Genomic DNA, 21,305 nt, shown 5'->3' on the forward strand with positions numbered 1-21,305 from the left:
TGTAATGGAAAATTCCACTGATCAATGTCTTACTACTGTGATGAATGTTTTACTACGGTTATGACTGTTTTCTGTGCACTTAGCGGATAAAACCTCAGAGTTCATTCACTTACTTGATAATTTCACCTCCTTTGACCCTGATCTATGAAACTGGGTGCAGGGATTGATTCCTCTTTCTGTAGCAGCAATGCCAGACAGCAGACGTTTCCTTTCTTCTTTCTGTTATGTTTCCCGTTAAACAAAATGTATAAAAACCTTATTTTTTAACTATTCGTAGCTGCACTCTGAAGCGTTTTTGCTGACTGTGTAAACCTCTGCAGAGCTTATAATTAAAACTCAAAGACAACTCCGATCTGAGTAACTCTTTATTTCACAACTCAAGATAAAGTTCCACTACAACATGTGGATGTATCAGAGGTGTTGCCTTATCTTGATTTCCATGGAACTGATAAGAGGTGCCAGTGTTATAGAAGAAGATGGCACATGATATTTTAATAGCAGGCTGCTGTTTTCAGGGAGACATTCAACGACTAGATATTGCACTTAGTGGAACCAGATGTTTTTCTCAGAGGAGCATAACGAAGATGAACTTGCATTCATCAGATGAACACAAACTCTAACTCTTGTTTCCTTGCAGGTCCATGTGGGAGGAGATGATCATGTTCATCTCCGCGTTTTCGAAGATCTGTGTGGGCGGGGGGGAGGATTAGGATGATTCCAAGGGCCCAGCACAGACAGGAGCACTCAGAGAACACTTATTGTTATTAGTATTAAGTAGTTCATGTAATTAAAGTATTTATTATCAAGTTATGAATGAAATATACTTGAGGTTCATATCTCCAGGATAGCCTTTATATCAGGTCAAGAAGGCAGCTTTATCCTGACGGACCTGCAGCAAGAGAAGAAGGCAGGGGACCCGATCAACTTCTTCTAGAACAGGGGTCACCAACCGTTCTTCATCTCTGAGCTACTTTGAAAAGTTTGAAGGGGCTGAGAGCTACTTGCATCACATCGATTACATTTATTCACAAAGCACTCATGGAACACACACTTGCTCCAGAAAGTTTTCACCGACCTTCACATTTTGCAAATTTTTCAACCCCTCTATTTTCACCACTGTGACACGTCTCAGTTTTCCTCCCAAAACAAAGGAACTGCAGGAACAAAAACTACACTGGGAGTACCTGGATCCTTTAGTTCGTCAAAGTAAAACAAGAAATAAATATGAGTTTGGTTCTCCCAAACATGTCATCTGAGGTCACTCAGAGGATTTAAGGAAGCACTGATTCTCAGCACCCAGATGGTTTCTGAAGAACAAAACAAAATGTACAGGTTAATGATTTCTCATGGTTGAACTACCTTTTTTCCAATGAAAACATGTGGGTGTATCAGAGGTGTTGTATTTTCCTGATTTCCATGGAACTGATAAGAAATGATTTACTTATCAAATATAATGACGTAGTATGTCGGACTAACACACATCGTCAGTGAAGAGGGGGGGAAATCAAGAATTCATACCACTTACTTCTATTAATGTTACTTTAAATGTTTTCATATAGAACCATATTACATGTTATTCTCATTCAGTGTCACCTTATTTCATTTTAAAATCGGTTTATGACTTTGTTGACCTTTGATCTCCGCCCCTCTCCCCTGCAGGTGGATGGTACGCTCCAAAACATCATGTGATCACTGACTAAAGGTGACTTCCTCGTTAAAAAGAATAAAAGACGATTCTCGTGTGTTTATTGTTATTTTAGCTGCGATCAAGAGACGTGAAGATGCCTCTGTGTGGTGGACTCTCTGAGGTTATCGAAGCAGATGGAAAGGTCGAGTTGATCTGTGACATGGTGAGTAGAGAAACTATTGTTCCTCTCTCTTCTCTGGGATATATTCACACATGGACAGGGTTTGTGTTTTATTGTGTTGTTCTTGTTGTTGTCACTTCTTGGTGTGTAGATGAGTCTCAAGGTTGAAGCGAGGACAGGGAAGAACTACGACATGTTCAAACCCGAGATGTACAAGACGCAGCTTGTGTCCGGGATCAACTACTTCATTAAGGTAGAAGAAGAACAAGTACTGGAGGATGAGACACACACATCACATAAAATATATGGGGCGGTGTGGCCTAGGGGGTAGAGTGGGCGTTCTCCAACAAGAAGGTTGCTGGTTCAATCCCCACTCTTCCCCATCTGCATGCCGAAGTGTCCTTGGCAAGATACTGAACCCCTAAATGGCCCCTCATAAAATGTTGAGTGTACTAAAAATGTAAGTTGCTTTGGACAAAAGCGTCAGCTAAATGACATGTAATGTAATGTAATATCATCTTTAAAGGGGAAGTTCACCCAAAAATGAACATTCACTGTTTACACACTCACCACTATGACGATCCAATACAATTGAAGTAATTGGTGACTACTTCAAACGTTAAAGAAAACTACAGAAAACATAAAAGCCTCCATGCTGCTCCTCTGGTCTCATGTATAGTGTCTGTAAGCCCAGACATTCAAGTTCAGTACTGGAATTGGATTTGGCTGCAACACTGTTTACTTACTGATACTTACTGATATCCACTGAGGTTCCAGTGTTATTTATAGAAGAAGATGACACAATGCTGCTGTTTACAGGCAGACATTCAACGACTAGGCGGTGCACTTAGTGGAACCAGATGTTTTTCTCAGATGAGCAAAACAAAATGAACTTGCATTCATCTGGTGAACACAGACTCTAACTCTTGTTTCCTTGCAGGTCCATGTGGGAGGAGATGATCATGTTCATCTCCGCGTTTACCAAAAACTGCCATGTAATGGAGGAACCCTTGAGCTGACTGAGATTCAGCAAGGCAAAAGCCACCACGACCCCATTGAGTATTTCTAAAGGGACCACAAACACAACAAAGCATCCTATCAGTGCCTACAGGCTGTTTAATCAACTAATCTCACATTAACCCGGCTCTGTATCAAACAATGTTACCCTACATCTAATTGTATACTGTCTTATTAGTGTAGCTCATGATGTTAGGAGAATGTCAACTAATTTTTGTATGCCTTGAATTAATAAAATATAATTGAATAAATCAGATTTGTTCTTGCTTTTGTTTCAGTGCGGGTGGGGGGTGGGTGGGTTAGAATGGTTCCAAGGGCTCAGCACAAACAGAGGCACTCAGAGAACACTTTTTGTTATGATTATCATTTATTAGTTCACATAATTAAAGTATTAATTAACAAGTTATGAATGAGATATACTTGGGGTTTATTTCTCCAGTTTAGCCTTTATGTTTCACCCTCTCTCTGTTCAATGCGTGGTTCAGTCTTGTTTGATTTCCAGTCAGCAGAACAGAAGCGTGGGTCTTAGAGCTCTTGGTGTTTTTCCGTATCCACAATAAGTTTTGTATCACCAACCCTTGATGAGTTGTCCGAAATGGGAAGGGTATTTTACCTGTGTGTGTGTGTGTGTGAGTTAGCGGGGGAGAGAGAGAGAGAGAGAGAGAGAGAGAGAGAGAGAGAGAGAGAGAGAGAGAGAGAGAGACAGAGAGACAGAGAGAGAGACACTACTTCCCATCACCTGAAGTTCTTTACATTAACTTCGATCAAGTCAAGAAGTTAGCTTTGTGCTGACGGACATGCAGACTTTGGCACATATAGCCTGTTGGTGAATGACGAGGGGATAATTCACGATATAAGGAAAGTCCTTGCACTGTGCAATAAATCCTGAGTGGCGTCCTGTCATAGCTCCGTCTGTTGTAATAGACACCAGCTGTAGGAGCCATATTAACCTTTGTTATCTTTCTTTATTAGCCATATGTGTGTGAGTGACACTGTGTCTGTGGATGTTTTTACCCCACCTAAAGGACACCTGAACTGAACCTGAGAGGCGCAGGGTGGAGCCAAGAGGAAAGGCTTAAAGAGCCAGCCACGAGAGCATCTGGGCGTGGCTGAGGAAGGCAACACTTTTTTACCATGTTTTGTGACGTTCAATGTGCTCTACCAGAGACTCTTTAGTTTAATGTATTTAGTTTGTTTCAAGCAATTTGTAAACCATCTTTTTTCTACAATAAATGGTCAAAGGGACCAACCAGACAAACCTCTACTCCTCATCTTTTATACATGCGTCAGGATCAAACCCAACTCAGCCACCAGTAGCAATAAAATAGAAATTGCTGCTACACCAGGTTTTCAATCGGCACATTTTGTTCCACAAAGTAGTTTTTCAAAACGTTGTAGATATCGATCCTCTGGTTGTGTTTTTCAGAGGAAGCAGTTGTGTTGGACACCCCTGTTCTAGAAGAACCACAAACAAAACTCATCACTTTATATCACTGTAGTGGAAAAATAAAGAAGTGTGGTTGAAACCTATTTTATAGTTGAAATTTACGTTTTTACAGACCACTGTAAATACAGTGATAGCCTGTCTAAATACTCTTATGACCTGAACTGTTTATGATCTGAACTTTTATGACCTGAATTCTTTATGACCTTTTTATTATTTATTGACTCTCCAAAGAACTGAATTTATGTCTGCTTTATCTCCAAAGGAAACTTATGTAAATCAGTTGTCTGTGTTTTTATTCCTATCTCAAACTGCGCCTAGAGAACCAGTCTGAACTGGCTCAGACAAACAACCTTAGCTCTCCTGTATGAGATCCTTGCATTGGACTGTTCTGCATCTACGCTCTGATATCGTGACTCTCTGTGTGGATCCTTTCTGCAGAAAGCCCCTATTAAAATACACAAAGACAACTTTGATCAGCATCTCTAGATGCAGGCCCAGTGCTCAAGAGCTGCTGAGGCACCTGGAGCAGGTGCTCTCCCACATATGACTTGATTTTTACCACTGGTGAACAATGACTGGCCGCTGAGGGGTTGGTTGAGTGTGTGGAGTGGTTTAGGAATGCTTTAGTAGTTTCAGATTTCCATCACATTACATTACACCAACAGCTCTGTATGTTTAACAATGTTACCAAATTCTAACATGAAACAACATACTGTGTACGTGCTGTACATCATACTGACAGTCAAAATTGAACTATTTTGAATTAATACATTTTTCAATGTGTTGCTTTTCTATCTTTCTGTGCTGGTTCATGATTTGTAAAATAGGTGCAGGAACACACACTTGCTCCAGAAACACCTTCACATTTTGCACATTTTTCAACCCCTGTATTTTCACCACTGTGGCACGTATCAGTTTTCTTCCTATAACACAGGAGCTGCAGGAACAGACGCTATAGTGGGAGTAATTGGATCCTTTAGTTCGTCAAAGTAAAACAAGATACAAATATGAGTTTGGTTCTCCCAAACATGTCATCTGAGGGCAATCAGAGGATAGCGGGAAACACTGCTGCCCAACACCCAGATGGTTTCTGGAGAACAAAACAAAATGTACAGGTTAATGATTTCTCATGGTTGAACTACCTTTTTTCCAATGAAACATGTGGGTGTATCAGAGGTGTTGCCTTATCTTGATTTCCATGGAACTGATGAGAAATTATTCACTTATCAAATATAATGATGTAGTATCTCGGACTATCACACATCGTCAGTAAAGAGGGGGGGAAATCAAGAATTCATACCACTTACTTCTATTAATGTTACTTTAAATGGTTTCAAAAAGAGCCATATTACGTATATTACATATTATGTTATTCTCATTCAGTATCACCTTATTTCATTTTAGAATCGGTTTATGACTTCGTTGACCTTTCCTCTCCACCCCTCTCCCCTGCAGGTGGATGGTACGCTCCATATATATATATATATATAAGATGCTTTTCATGTGTTTATCTTGATTTTAGCTGCAATCAAGAGTCGTGAAGATGTCTATGCCAGGTGGATATACTGAGGTTGCCAAAGCAGATGGAGTAATCCAGATGATCTGTGACGCTGTGAGTATAGAATCCATTGTTCCTCTCTGTTCTCTACGATCTATTCACATATGGAAAGGGTTTGTGTTTCATAGTGTTTTTGTTGTTGTTGTCACTTCTTGGTTTGTAGATGAAGCACAAGGCTGAAGCAAAGACAGGGAAGAACTACGACGTCTTCACAGCCAAGTTGTACAGGACGCAGGTTGTGAACGGGATCAACTACTTGATTAAGGTAGAAGAAGAAGAACAAGTCCGAGACGATGAGATACACACATCATAGAAAATATCATCTTTAAAGGGGCAGTTCACCCAAAAATGAACATTCACTCTTAACACACTCACCACTATGACGATCCAATACATTTGAAGTAATTGGTGACTACTTCTTCAAACGTTAAAGAAAACTACAGAAAACATAGAGGCCTCCATGCTGCTCCTGTGGTCTCATGTATAGTGTCTTTAAGCCCAGACATTGAAGTTCGGTAGCGGAATTGGATTTGGCTGCAACGCTGTTTACTTTCTGATACGAGTGTGTACTTAGTGTTCAGGTCATCAAGATAAAGGTTTAATGCTCCACTGAGGTGTCATTGTTATAGAAGAAGATAACACAATGAGATTTCGATAAGAGAGGACCAGTCAAACCTCCAGTGAGGAGAAACTCAGAGAGAGCAGCAAGTGCAACAGATAACTTGTTTACAGAGCACATCAAAAGAACAACATTTAAAACGACCAACCTCCATAAATGACGTGGGAAATGTGGATGTATGCTTTATTTTTTTCATGTATTCATTTGAGGATCTTAGTTTCCTCATTTCTAGGTGATTGGATGATTTGGTTTCAATCCGTGTGTCAAAAATCACAGGCTTTATGAAAATCATAATCAATTCTCCCCAAGTGTGTCTCATTGCACCTTCTTGCATTTTGTTATTGATTCACAAACTTCCTCTTTGGCTACTTCTAAATACTACTGTGATATTTTTACTTTATGGGTTTCCAGTGCAAAGGATTTTTGATGCACAACTTTAAAACACCTGAGAGCAGATGGATGAAGACATACTGTCTGACTCATAAAGCATAATTTTCAATGCAGCAAGCTAGACGGTGAACTTAGTGGAACCAGATGTTTTTCTCAGAGAAGCAAAATTAAGATGAACTCGCATTCATCGGCTGAACACAAAATCTCACTCTTGTTTCCTTGTAGGTCCATGTGGGAGGAGATGATCATGTTCATATCCGCGTTTACCAAAAACTGCCATGTTATGGAGGAATGTGTTGCCTGACTGGCATACAGGAAGACAAAAGCTCCGTCGACCCCCTTGTGCCTTTCTAGAGGGACCACAGACCAAACAAAGCATCCTATCAGTGCCTATCATGATGTAAGAAGAATGTCAAAAAAAATGTGTATGCCGTGAATTAAATAAAGTATAATTGAATAAATCAGATTTGTTCTTGTTTTTGTTTCTGTGCGGGTGGGGGGTGGGTGGGTTAGGCCCAGCACAGACAGGGGCACTCAGAGAACACTTATTGTTATTATTATAAATAAGTTCATGTTATTAAAGTATTTATTAACAAGTTATAAATGAAATATACTTGGGGTTCATTTCTCCAGGATAGCCTTTATCTTTCAGCCTCTCTCTGTTCAATGCTTGGTTCGGTCTTGCTTGATTTCCAGTCAGCAGAACAGAAGCGTGGGTCTTAAGTTCATTACATTAACTTTTAACTGCAGCGTTTGTGAGGTTTCTGTGACTAATGCATTTCCCTGTATAAATCTAGTCCCATGACTCGGACCAACTACTTCACTAAATGTAAGTGATTGTCACAGAGAAAGAAATATGAGAAGATGGAAATGTGAACAATGTAACACAACAGATCTTTAAAAGATAATAAAATAACACCCAATGGAAATAAGGATGACAACCTGACAGGCACTGACAGACAGTGAGGCCCTATTATAAATTGTAAGGATAATTTTTTTTTTCAGGCAAATTAATTGGCTTTTTGAGGTCTTTAACATGCTAAAATTCTTACCATTATCTATTTGCAGATAATAAGAAAGTGGTAAAAATGTAGGTATTCTGGAGGAATTTTTAAGGGGCGTGGCAAAATGGCTCAACGGTGCCCCCCGATACCCCGGGAACATGTTTACATTGACCGATTGTCACGATCTGGCAGTTTATATTTTGCAGTCTAAATTGTAAAAGTGTTTTCTGTTTATCTGGTGGAGCTCTGTTGTTTATGTTTGAAGTGTTTTCATGTTTTCACACTCTGTGTTTCTGTTTCCTGCTTTATTTTGTAGTCTCTGTTCCTTGTGTGTTATTTCTGTCTTCACTTCCTGTAGTGTGGACGGGCAAAAGCGCAGACATTTTAAGACAATGACCCACTCATCAACATTCACTTCATGATTGGTTCTTATCAGTCCTGACTCAACTACCAGCGGTGAAGGCAAAGCTATGTAAACGCTTAATGTCAGAATATAGTTCCACAGTGTCGTCGTTCTGAAATTCACATCTTACAGCTTTGAGGTTTTTTTTGTAAATAAATGACAGGACGTACTTTGGTCTGCTCCTTTCTGAGTTATGATGACTGCCAGTTCCTCGCCGTCTTTTGCTCTTTCCTCAGGCAGCTGTCCCACCACCGCAAATGTTTTGGCTATACAACCCTTGATAGCTTGGTCTCTGCTCAGATGGGCCTCCATCATCTGTGTGGCGCACGGAGGACAAAAGATGCATTGTGGCGAAAACTCTGGAAGGGACACTTTGGAGGTTTATAATAGTGATGGGTCCTCCCGTGTCGAGGCTTCGAAGCGTGTGTCGAGTAATCCAGGATGATTTTAGTGAAGCGCGTATCGAGGCTTGTGTTGATGACGTATGTGATGACGTTCGAAGCCTCGCGAGCCGGCCGAACCACGTGACTGATTCAGAAAGTGGTCACACACACACACACACACATGTACTTGTCTTGGGACTTTATTGTGCATTTGCTTGCAATATATTCTAGAGTATTGGCGGGTTGGGGGCGGGGGAATTCATTTTTTATCTAGTACAAACTTGCGGTATCTTTTCTTCGTGAAAGGATCTTTTCTAAAGCAGGCGAAATTATTTCAAAAAAAAGAAACCGCCTGAAACCCAGCACTGTTGAAAAGCTGTTGTTTTTAAATTATAATTAATAAACCGTTATCTCTATTGTACGTATTACATTTTGTCCCCCCACACACATAAGCACAGTCACAAACCCAGTAACACAAGCACATTCACAACCCTCTCACCAATTTGTTTCCACTTTCACTTTTGACCACGCCATTGTATCATAAAGACAGACACCATATTAATAATAATCGTTTATGTATTGGCATCACAAACATCATCCATTCATTTATTCAATTCAAAGCTTCACACACCAAATCCATGGTGTCATAATAATTACATTTACATTTAATGTCCACTTGATGGCGCAGTAGAGCAAATGAAGACCCATGATGCTTCGGCCCATGAGCGAACCAATTGGATGGAAAGCTTCAACGCTTCATGAACTTCATCACGCCATCACTAGCGACATGCACCAGCTTCATCTGCACAACACTTTGTGTTTTCCTCCTTTAACTAAAGACGGCCTGCAACTGTTTAGAGTTGGCAGTCATTGCTAAGTGTCATGGATAAAAGAGTTTATTTCTATATTCATTATATATTATATATTCAAATAAACACTTATTAGAACAATGTTTTTCTTTTGCTTCCTGATTTGATACACTTTAGATAAGAACCCAGTGTTTTATTTTTCTTCTTTGCCATAAGAGACAGAAAACGGTCAACACAGCTGTGTCCTGCAGGCTTGTCCGTACCTAATAAAATGATAGGAAACATAAAATATGGCATTGTTGTAGAGGAAGTGTTACACACAGTTTATATCTTTAATTTCTGTGGATATTCAACTACTGATTTTGAATATGGTTTTGGATTAAACTGTGCACTACCAAGACAATGCATGTACTGTGTGGAGTTCTTCCACATTATTAGTATTGCATATATTATTCTCCAAACACACTCATCCTCATAAACTAACGCTTCTCTCTGCTGGGTGGACCGGATCATGTAGCATGACTGCGGGCTAGCCGCCGAGCTAATCTAACCACCAGGTACACGTCCCTTTGAAGCACTACTTACAGATAAATACAATACTAAACTTGACTAACCTCAGAAACGGGAGCTCACACGTCTTTAGCCTCTCTGTCAGGAGAACAAGCAGAACTTCAAAACGTATTATTCATCCGATGTGAGTGAACCTCTCCACAGACCCGGGTGGTGTCCACTGAGGAGGTAGCCTGTTAGCTCAGATGACGCCGAACCGGAAGCAGGCTGACGCTGGAGTCGAGTAGCTTCGGAGACTCGTAGGGCCCATCTGAATAATCACCACTCTCCCGGTTGGGCCCAATGTTAACTGAGGTCTGTGTGGTTCACGCTGATTGGTGCTCCCATGGCACAGGTCTGATGCTTGCCCATTGTGCCCACAGCAGAGATGTACGGCAAGCGAAAAGCGTTTCACACAGCGTGCACACAGACAGAAACACACGAATCAAATGACTCCAAAACAAGACTTTAATGCTTGTGAGTGAAGTTTATTCAAACACACATTCACGCTACTTTGCATATAAAATAAAATAAAATATATTTTTGCCACAAAGTTCAGATATGCAGTATTTAGCTTTCTGCACAACACCGCCATCTTATGTAGAAACGCCACTGCACCAGTGTGTTTCACCTAAATTGTACGAACTGTAGTTTTCTTTAGCCTAGAATGGGGCCTTTATATTTAAATACTTTATATTTATGCTACTCTACGGAGGCCAAACCGGACAAACTAAACAACTTTGAGTTTTTAGGACAGCTGAAGGCTGCCACATGTTCTCTTTTAGGTTTGGAAGGGGAGGGTGATGTGAGGGGTATTCAGCTGCAACATGCAACTTCACCACCAGATGTCGTTACATTTTAAAAACAACCTTTAAAATGGGACTGACTTTAATTGTTAATTTTGTACACGACAACATTTACTCTCTTCTGTATGTGGTTTTAAAATCAACCATAAATAATTTGTTATCTCTGTTTTTTTATCAATACAAGAAATTGTATGAATGTAAATATAACTGACAGTTTTGATTTGAAAACGCTGCTGTCGAACTCTTTCTACGAAAGGTTAATGTGAACTTTTTTTACCGATTAGATTGTGATGGTTTTAATCTGACTCTGTCTATATTTGCTTCAAGATTAAGTTGCAGTTACTAGTGTCCTAGTTCTGCGTTTCCTCCTCCGACCATGATAATGATAATATCATGATAATAGTTAAATAAACACAGTTACAATAACAAAAAATGTAAAATTAGGACTTTATAACCATGAAGGTAATCCTCGTAAAGTCATCATAAATGTCCCTTGGATTAATTATTTATGTTTTATTTATTTTGTCCCGCGCAGCTACTGTATTTTTTTACGTCTTGCGCAACTCTCACGCCTGCTGTGCATTCTTATTTTGTAATTTTTTCTTGAATTTTCTCTGTTATTAAACTACGGATGATCAAATGGGTTTTCCACGCAGTTTAGTCGTTTAGGGTTTTTTACGTGGGGGGTGATTGGGTGGTGCCAGCATTATCTTCTTTCTTAGGACCAAAAATTTCTACCTTCACCCCTAATACACCTCCATGCATATGTAAAGCGCTTTGAATTGTCTTTGTCTGTAAACTTGCAATACCTGTTCAGTCTCGGTTGAACACCTATTTTCCAATGAACATGTGGTTGTATCAGAGGTGTTGCCTTATCTTGATTTCCATTGGAAATGATAAGCAATGATTTACTCATCAAACAAATGATGTATCTCCAAATAATGACCTGTTACAAACCAAATTTTAGTTAGTTTCTTTAATGAATAATTGTTATCTCAAAAGCATTAATATCTTTTAATGTGTTGCTTTTCTTTCTTTGCTGGTTAATGATTTGTAAATAGCTGCAGGAACACACACTTGCTCCAGAAACTGTTCACACACTTTCACTTTTTGCACATTTGTCAACCCTTTTATTTTCACCACCGTGGCAAGTCTTCTTCCTAGAACGAAGGAGCTGCAGGACCAGAAACTACAGTGGGAGTAATTGGATCCTTTACTTTTCAAAGGGAAACAAGATACGAATGTGAGTTTGGTTCTCCCAAACATGTCGTCTGAGGTCAATCGGAGGATTTAGGGAAGCACTGCTGCTCAACAGCCAGATGGTTTCTGGAGAACCAAACAAAATGTTCAGGTAATTATTTCTCATGGTTGATCACCATTTTTCCAATAAACTCATTGTTGTGGAAAATTCCACTGATCAATGTCTTACTACTGTGATGAATGTTTTACTACGGTTATGACTGTTTTCTGTGCACTTAGCAGATAAAACCTCAGAGTTCATTCACTTACTTGATAATTTCACCTCCTTTGACCCTGATCTATGAAACTGGGTGCAGGGATTGATTCCTCTTTCTGTAGCAGCAATGCCAGACGGCAGACGTTTCCTTTCTTCTTTCTGTTATGTTTCCCGTTAAACAAAATGTATAAAAACCTTATTTTTTAACTATTCGTAGCTGCACTCTGAAGCGTTTTTGCTGACTGTGTAAACCTCTGCAGAGCTTATAATTAAAACTCAAAGACAACTCCGATCTGAGTAACTCTTTATTTCACAACTCAAGATAAAGTTCCACTACAACATGTGGGTGTATCAGAGGTGTTGCCTTATCTTGATTTCCATGGAACTGATAAGAGGTGCCAGTGTTATAGAAGAAGATGACACATGATATTTTGATAGCAGGCTGCTGTTTACAGGGAGACATTCAACGACTAGATATTGCACTTAGTGGAACCAGATGTTTTTCTCAGAGGAGCATAAAGAAGATGAACTTGCATTCATCAGATGAACACAAACTCTAACTCTTGTTTCCTTGCAGGTCCATGTGGGAGGAGATGATCATGTTCATCTCCGCGTTTTCGAAGATCTGCCATGTAATGGAGAAACCCTTCAGCTGACTGACCTACAGCAAGCCAAAAGCTATGATGACCCCATTGAGTATTTCTAAAGGGACCACAAACACAACAAAGCAGCCTATCAGTGCCTACAGGCTGTTCAATCAACTAATCTCACATTAACCCGGCTCTCTATCAAACAATGTTACCTAACATCTAATTGTATACTGTCTTAGTAGTGTAGCTCATGATGTTAGAAGAATGTCAACAAATTTTTGTATGCCGTAAATTTATAAAATATAATTAAATAAATCAGATTTGTGGGGGGAGGATTAGGATGATTCCAAGGGCCCAGCACAGACAGGAGCACTCAGAGAACACTTATTGTTATTCGTATTAATTAGTTCATGTAATTAAAGTATTTATTAACAAGTTATGAATGAAATATACTTGAGGTTCATATCTCCAGGATAGCCTTTATATCAAGTCAAGAAGGCAGCTTTATCCTGACGGACCTGCAGCAAGAGAAGAAGGCAGAGGACCCGATCAACTTCTTCTAGAACAGGGGTCACCAACCGTTCTTCATCTCTGAGCTACTTTGAAAAGTTTGAAGGGGCCGAGAGCTACTTGCATCACATCGATTACATTTATTCACAAAGCACTCATGGAACACACACTTGCTCCAGAAAGTTTTCACAGACCTTCACGTTTTGCAAATTTTTCAACCCCTCTATTTTCACCACTGTGACACGTCTCAGTTTTCCTCCTAAAACAAAGGAACTGCAGGAAAAAAAACTACACTGGGAGTACCTGGATCCTTAAGTTCGTCAAAGTAAAACAAGATAAAAATATGAGTTTGGTTCTCCCAAACATGTCATCTGTGGTCAATCAGAGGATAGCGGGAAACACTGCTGCCCAACACCCAGATGGTTTCTGGAGAACAATACAAAATGTCCAGGTTAATGATTTCTCATGGTTGAACTACCTTTTTTCCAATGAAACATGTTGGTGTATCAGAGGTGTTGCCTTATCTTGATTTCTATGGAACTGATAAGAAATTATTCACTTATCAAATATAATGATGTAGTATCTCGGACTAACACACATCGTCAGTAAAGAGGGGGGGAAATCAAGAATTCATACCACTTACGTCTATTAATGTTACTTTAAATGGTTTCAAAAAGAGCCATATAACGTATATTACATATTATGTTATTCTCATTCAGTATCACCTTATTTCATTTTAGAATCGGTTTATGACTTCGTTGACCTTTCCTCTCCACCCCTCTCCCCTGCAGGTGGATGGTACGCTCCATATATATATATATATATAAGATGCTTTTCATGTGTTTATCTTGATTTTAGCTGCAATCAAGAGTCGTGAAGATGTCTATGCCAGGTGGATATACTGAGGTTGCCAAAGCAGATGGAGTAATCCAGATGATCTGTGACGCTGTGAGTATAGAATCCATTGTTCCTCTCTGTTCTCTACGATCTATTCACATATGGAAAGGGTTTGTGTTTCATAGTGTTTTTGTTGTTGTTGTCACTTCTTGGTGTGTAGATGAAGCACAAGGCTGAAGCAAAGACAGGGAAGAACTACGACGTCTTCACAGCCAAGTTGTACAGGACGCAGGTTGTGAACGGGATCAACTACTTGATTAAGGTAGAAGAAGAAGAACAAGTCCGAGACGATGAGATACACACATCATAGAAAATATCATCTTTAAAGGGGCAGTTCACCCAAAAATGAACATTCACTCTTAACACACTCACCACTATGACGATCCAATACATTTGAAGTAATTGGTGACTACTTCTTCAAACGTTAAAGAAAACTACAGAAAACATAGAGGCCTCCATGCTGCTCCTGTGGTCTCGTGTATAGTGTCTTTAAGCCCAGACATTGAAGTTCGGTAGCGGAATTCGATTTGTCTGCAACGCTGTTTACTTTCTGATACGCGTGTGTACTTAGTGTTCAGGTCATCAAGATAAAGGTTTAATGCTCCACTGAGGTGTCATTGTTATAGAAGAAGATAACACAATGAGATTTCGATAAGAGAGGACCAGTCAAACCTCCAGTGAGGAGAAACTCAGAGAGAGCAGCAAGTGCAACAGATAACTTGTTTACATCAAAAGAACAACATTTAAAACGACCAACCTCCATAAATGACGTGGGAAATGTGGATGTATGCTTTATTTTTTTCATGTATTCATTTGAGGATCTTAGTTTCCTCATTTCTAGGTGATTGGATGATTTGGTTTCAATCCGTGTGTCAAAAATCATAGGCTTTATGAAAATCATAATCAATTCTCCCCAAGTGTGTTTCATTGCACCTTCTTGCATTTTGTTATTGATTCACAAACTTCCTCTTTGGCTACTTCTAAATACTACTGTGATATTTTTACTTTATGGGTTTCCAGTGCAAAGGATTTTTGATGCACAACTTTAAAACACCTGAGAGCAGATGGATGAAGACATACTGTCTGACTCATAAAGCATAATTTTCAATGCAGCAAGCTAGACGGTGAACTTAGTGGAACCAGATGTTTTTCTCAGAGAAGCAAAATTAAGATGAACTCGCATTCATCGGCTGAACACAAAATCTCACTCTTGTTTCCTTGTAGGTCCATGTGGGAGGAGATGATCATGTTCATCTCAGCGTTTACCAAGAACTGCCATGTTATGGAGGAATGTGTTGCCTGACTGGCATACAGGAAGACAAAAGCTCCGTCGACCCCCTTGTGCCTTTCTAGAGGGACCACAGACCAAACAAAGCATCCTATCAGTGCCTATCATGATGTAAGAAGAATGTCAAAAAAAATGTGTATGCCGTGAATTAAATAAAGTATAATTGAATAAATCAGATTTGTTCTTGCTTTTGTTTCTGTGCGGGTGGGGGGTGGGTGGGTTAGGCCCAGCACAGACAGGGGCACTCAGAGAACACTTATTGTTATTATTATAAATAAGTTCATGTTATTAAAGTATTTATTAACAAGTTATAAACGAAATATACTTGGGGTTCATTTCTCCAGGATAGCCTTTATCTTTCAGCCTCTCTCTGTTCAATGCTTGGTTCGGTCTTGCTTGATTTCCAGTCAGCAGAACAGAAGCGTGGGTCTTAGAGCTCTTGGTGTTTTTCAAATGGGAAGAGTTGTTTACCAGTGTGTGTGTGTGAGAGAAAGAGAGAGAGAGAGAGAGAGAGAGAGAGAGAGAGAGAGAGAGAGAGAGAGATTACTGCCCATCACCTCAAGTTCTTTACATTAACTTTTAACTGCAGCGTTTGTGAGGTTTCTGTGACTAATGCATTTCCCTGTATAAATCTAGTCCCATGACTCGGACCAACTACTTCACTAAATGTAAGTGATTGTCACAGAGAAAGAAATGTGAGAAGATGGAAATGTGAACAATGTAACACAACAGATCTTTAAAAGATAATAAAATAACACCCAATGGAAATAAGGATGACAACCTGACAGGCACTGACAGACAGTGAGGCCCTATTGAAATTGTAAGGATAATTTTTTTTTTCAGGCAAATTAATTGGCTTTTTGAGGTCTTTAACATGCTAAAATTCTTACCATTATCTATTTGCAGATAATAAGAAAGTGGTAAAAATGTAGGTATTCTGGAGGAATTTTTAAGGGGCGTGGCAAAATGGCTCAACGGTGCCCCCCGATACCCCGGGAACATGTTTACATTGACCGATTGTCACGATCTGGCAGTTTATATTTTGCAGTCTAAATTGTAAAAGTGTTTTCTGTTTATCTGGTGGAGCTCTGTTGTTTATGTTTGAAGTGTTTTCATGTTTTCACACTCTGTGTTTCTGTTTCCTGTTTTATTTTGTAGTCTCTGTTCCTTGTGTGTTATTTCTGTCTTCACTTCCTGTAGTGTGGACGGGCAAAAGCGCAGACATTTTAAGACAATGACCCACTCATCAACATTCACTTCATGATTGGTTCTTATCAGTCCTGACTCAACTACCAGCGGTGAAGGCAAAGCTATGTAAACGCTTAATGTCAGAATATAGTTCCACAGTGTCGTCGTTCTGAAATTCAAATCTTACAGCTTTGAGGGTTTTTTTGTAAATAAATGACAGGACGTACTTTGGTCTGCTCCTTTCTGAGTTATGATGACTGCCAGTTCCTCGCCGTCTTTTGCTCTTTCCTCAGGCAGCTGTCCCACCACCGCAAATGTTTTGGCTATACAACCCTTGATAGCTTGGTCTCTGCTCAGATGGGCCTCCATCATCTGTGTGGCGCACGGAGGACAAAAGATGCATTGTGGCGAAAACTCTGGAAGGGACACTTTGGAGGTTTATAATAGTGATGGGTCCTCCCGTGTCGAGGCTTCGAAGCGTGTGTCGAGTAATCCAGGATGATTTTAGTGAAGCGCGTATCGAGGCTTGTGTTGATGACGTATGTGATGACGTTCGAAGCCTCGCGAGCCGGCCGAACCACGTGACTGATTCAGAAAGTGGTCACACACACACACACACACATGTACTTGTCTTGGGACTTTATTGTGCATTTGCTTGCAATATATTCTAGAGTATTGGCGGGTTGGGGGCGGGGGAATTCATTTTTTATCTAGTACAAACTTGCGGTATCTTTTCTTCGTACCCCAGCTTCATCTGTGTCCTGTGAAAGGATCTTTTCTAAAGCAGGCGAAATTATTTCAAAAAAAAGAAACCGCCTGAAACCCAGCACTGTTGAAAAGCTGTTGTTTTTAAATTATAATTAATAAACCGTTATCTCTATTGTACGTGTTACATTTTGTCCCCCCACACACATAAGCACAGTCACAAACCCAGTAACACAAGCACATTCACATCACAACACTCTCACCAATTTGTTTCCACTTTCACTTTTGACCACGCCATTGTATCATAAAGACAGACACCATATTAATAATAATCGTTTATGTATTGGCATCACAAACATCATTCATTCATTTATTCAATTCAAAGCTTCACACACCAAATCCATGGTGTCATAATAATTACATTTACATTTAATGTCCACTTGATGGCGCAGTAGAGCAAATGAAGACCCATGATGCTTCGGCCCATGAGCGAACCAATTGGATGGAAAGCTTCAACGCTTCATGAAGCTTCATCACGCCATCACTAGCGACATGCACCAGCTTCATCTGCACAACACTTTGTGTTTTCCTCCCTTAACTAAAGACGGCCTGCAACTGTTTAGAGTTGGCAGTCATTGCTAAGTGTCATGTATAAAAGAGTTTATTTCTATATTCATTATATATTATATATTCAAATAAACACTTATTAGAACAATGTTTTTCTTTTGCTTCCTGATTTGATACACTTTAGATAAGAACCCAGTGTTTTATTTTTCTTCTTTGCCATAAGAGACAGAAAACGGTCAACACAGCTGTGTCCTGCAGGCTCGTCCGTACCTAATAAAATGATAGGAAACATAAAATATGGCATTATTGTAGAGGAAGTGTTACACAAAGTTTGTATCTTTATTTTCTGTGGATATTCAACTACTGATTTTGATTATGGTTTTGGATTAAACTGTGCAATACCAAGACAATGCATGTACTTTGTGGAGTTCTTCCACATTATTAGTATTGCAAAGCTTATTCTCCAAACACACTCATCCTCATAAACTAACGCTTCTCTCTGCTGGGTGGACCGGATCATGTAGCATGACTGCGGGCTAGCCGCCGAGCTAAGCTAACCACCAGGTACACGTCCCTTTGAAGCACTACTTACAGATAAATACAATACTAAACTTGACTAACCTCAGAAACGGGAGCTCACACGTCTTCAGCCTCTCTGTCAGGAGAACTTCAAAACGTATTATTCATCCGATGTGAGTGAACCTGTCCACAGACTCGGGTGGTGTCCACTGACAGGGGTAGCCTGTTAGCTCAGGTGACGGTGAACCGGAAGCAGGCTGACGCTGGAGTCGAGTAGCTTCGGAGACTCGTAGGGCCCATCTGAATAATCACCACTCTCCCATGTTAACTGAGGTCTGTGTGGTTCACGCTGATTGGTGCTCCCATGGCACAGGTCTGACGCTTGCCCATTGTGCCCACAGCAGAGATGGACGGCAAGCGAAAAGCGTTTCACACAGCGTGCACACAGACAGAAACACACGAATCAAATGACTCCAAAACAAGACTTTAATGCTTGTGAGTGAAGTTTATTCACACACACATTCACGCTACTTTGCATATAAAATAAAATAAAATATATTTTTGCCACAAAGTTCAGATATGCAGTATTTAGCTTTCTGCACAACAGCGCCATTCGATGTAGAAACGCCACTGCACCGGTGTGTTTCACCTAAATTGTACGAACTGTAGTTTTCTTTAGCCTAGAATGGGGCCTTTATATTTAAATACTTTATATTTACATGCTACTCTACGGAGGCCAAACCGGACAAACTAAACAACTTTGAGTTTTTAGGACAGCTGAAGGCTGCCACATGTTCTCTTTTAGGTTTGGAAGGGGAGGGTGATGTGAGGGGTATTCAGCTGCAACATGCAACTTCAACACCAGATGTCGTTACATTTTAAAAACAACCTTTAAAATGGGACTGACTTTAATTGTTAATTTTGTACACGACAACATTTACTCTCTTCTGTATGTGGTTTTAAAATCAACCATAAATAATTTGTTATCTCTGTGTTTTTTTTATCAATACAAGAAATTGTATGAATGTTAATATAACTGACAGTTTTGATTTGGAAACGCTGCTTTCGAACTCTTTCTACGAAAGGTTAATGTGAACTTTTTTGACCGATTAGATTGTGATGGTCTTAATCTGACTCTGTCTATATTTGCTTCAAGATTAAGTTGCAGTTACTAATGTCCTAGTTCTGCGTTTCCTCCTCCGACCATGATAATAGTTAAATAAGCGCTGAGAATGGCTTCTAAACACAGTTACAATAACGAAAAATGTAAAATTAGGACTTTATAACCATGAAGGTAATCCTCGTAAAGTCTTCTTAAATGTCCCTTGGATTAATTATTTATGTTTTATTTAATTTGTCCCGCGCAGCTACTGTATTTTTTTACGGATGATCAAATGGGTTTTCCACGCAGTTTAGTCGTTTAGGTTTTTTCCGTGGGGGGTGATTGGGTGGTGCCAGCATTATCTTCTTTCTTAGGACCAAACATTTCTACCTTCACCCCTAATACACCTCCATGCATATGTAAAGCGCTTTGAATTGTCTTTGTCTGTAAACTTGCAATACCTGTTCAGTCTCGGTTGAACACCTGTTTTCCAATGAACACGTGGGTGTATCAGAGGTGTTGCCTTATCTTGATTTCCATTGGAAATGATAAGCAATGATTTACTAATCAAATATAATGATGTATCTCTAAATAATGACCTGTTACAAACCAAATTTTGGTTAGTTTCTTTAATGAATAATTGTTATCTCAAAAGCATTAATATCTTTTAATGTGTTGCTTTTCTTTCTTTGCTGGTTAATGATTTGTATCTAGCACACACACATGTCGTCTGAGGTCAATCAGAGGAATTAGGGAAGCACTGCTGCTCAACAGCCAGATGGTTTCTGGAGAACCAAACAAAATGTTCAGGTAATGATTTCTCATGGTTGATCACCATTTTTCCAATAAACTCATTGTAATGGAAAATTCCACTGATCAATGTCTTACTACTGTGATGTATGTTTTACTACGGTTATGACTGTTTTCTGTGCACTTAGCAGATAAAACCTCAGAGTTCATTCACTTTCTTGATAATTTCACCTCCTTTGACCCTGATCTATGAAACTGGGTGCAGGGATTGATTCCTCTTTCTGTAGCAGCAATGCCAGACGGCAGACGTTTCCTTTCTTCTTTCTGTTATGTTTCCCGTTAAACAAAATGTATAAAAACCTTATTTTTTAACTATTCGTAGCTGCACTCTGAAGCGTTTTTGCTGACTGTGTAAACCTCTGCAGAGCTTATAATTAAAACTCAAAGACAACTCCGATCTGAGTAACTCTTTATTTCACAACTCAAGATAAAGTTCCACTACAACATGTGGGTGTATCAGAGGTGTTGCCTTATCTTGATTTCCATGGAACTGATAAGAGGTGCCAGTGTTATAGAAGAAGATGACACATGATATTTTGATAGCAGGCTGCTGTTTACAGGGAGACATTCAACGACTAGATATTGCACTTAGTGGAACCAGATGTTTTTCTCATAGGAGCATAACAAAGATGAACTTGCATTCATCAGATGAACACAAACTCTAACTCTTGTTTCCTTGCAGGTCCATGTGGGAGGAGATGATCATGTTCATCTCCGCGTTTTCGAAGATCTGCCATGTAATGGAGAAACCCTTCAGCTGACTAACCTACAGCAAGCCAAAAGCTATGATGACCCCATTGAGTATTTCTAAAGGGACCACAAACACAACAAAGCATCCTATCAGTGCCTACAGGCTGTTCAATCAACTAATCTCACATTA

At 39.6% G+C, this 21,305-nt stretch overlaps 3 protein-coding genes across 3 annotated transcripts; all 3 read left to right on the forward strand.

Annotated features, from left to right (window-relative positions):
- Window positions 1-1,691: 1,691 nt before the first annotated feature.
- LOC133026977 (cystatin-B-like) lies at window positions 1,692-3,046 on the forward strand. Its single transcript, XM_061093979.1, has 3 exons — window positions 1,692-1,850; window positions 1,960-2,061; window positions 2,749-3,046. The coding sequence occupies exons 1-3, from the start codon at window positions 1,782-1,784 to the stop codon at window positions 2,875-2,877; spliced, it is 300 nt and encodes a 99-aa protein (XP_060949962.1). The 5' UTR covers window positions 1,692-1,781; the 3' UTR covers window positions 2,878-3,046.
- A 2,769-nt stretch (window positions 3,047-5,815) lies between these two features.
- On the forward strand, window positions 5,816-12,955 carry LOC133027241 (cystatin-B-like). The gene is made up of 3 exons (XM_061094273.1): window positions 5,816-5,884; window positions 5,994-6,095; window positions 12,827-12,955. Exons 1-3 carry the CDS (start codon window positions 5,816-5,818, stop codon window positions 12,953-12,955), a joined length of 300 nt encoding a protein of 99 aa, XP_060950256.1.
- Window positions 12,956-14,228: 1,273 nt separating this feature from the next.
- On the forward strand, window positions 14,229-21,236 carry LOC133027156 (cystatin-B-like). The gene is made up of 3 exons (XM_061094180.1): window positions 14,229-14,297; window positions 14,407-14,508; window positions 21,108-21,236. Exons 1-3 carry the CDS (start codon window positions 14,229-14,231, stop codon window positions 21,234-21,236), a joined length of 300 nt encoding a protein of 99 aa, XP_060950163.1.
- Window positions 21,237-21,305: the final 69 nt, after the last annotated feature.

This window comes from Limanda limanda, chromosome 20 (genome assembly GCF_963576545.1).
Source record: "Limanda limanda chromosome 20, fLimLim1.1, whole genome shotgun sequence".
NCBI lineage: Eukaryota > Metazoa > Chordata > Actinopteri > Pleuronectiformes > Pleuronectidae > Limanda > Limanda limanda.

Bases quoted from the DNA above. Each gene is read 5' to 3' on its own strand.
- LOC133026977 (XM_061093979.1), top strand. From the start codon at position 1,782: ATGCCTCTGTGTGGTGGACTCTCTGAGGTTATCGAAGCAGATGGAAAG. The intron at 1,851-1,959 runs GTGAGTAGAGAA...CTTGGTGTGTAG, and splicing joins TCGAGTTGATCTGTGACATG to ATGAGTCTCAAGGTTGAAGC. The intron at 2,062-2,748 runs GTAGAAGAAGAA...GTTTCCTTGCAG, and splicing joins GGATCAACTACTTCATTAAG to GTCCATGTGGGAGGAGATGA.
- LOC133027241 (XM_061094273.1), top strand. From the start codon at position 5,816: ATGTCTATGCCAGGTGGATATACTGAGGTTGCCAAAGCAGATGGAGTA. The intron at 5,885-5,993 runs GTGAGTATAGAA...CTTGGTTTGTAG, and splicing joins TCCAGATGATCTGTGACGCT to ATGAAGCACAAGGCTGAAGC. The intron at 6,096-12,826 runs GTAGAAGAAGAA...GTTTCCTTGCAG, and splicing joins GGATCAACTACTTGATTAAG to GTCCATGTGGGAGGAGATGA.
- LOC133027156 (XM_061094180.1), top strand. From the start codon at position 14,229: ATGTCTATGCCAGGTGGATATACTGAGGTTGCCAAAGCAGATGGAGTA. The intron at 14,298-14,406 runs GTGAGTATAGAA...CTTGGTGTGTAG, and splicing joins TCCAGATGATCTGTGACGCT to ATGAAGCACAAGGCTGAAGC. The intron at 14,509-21,107 runs GTAGAAGAAGAA...GTTTCCTTGCAG, and splicing joins GGATCAACTACTTGATTAAG to GTCCATGTGGGAGGAGATGA.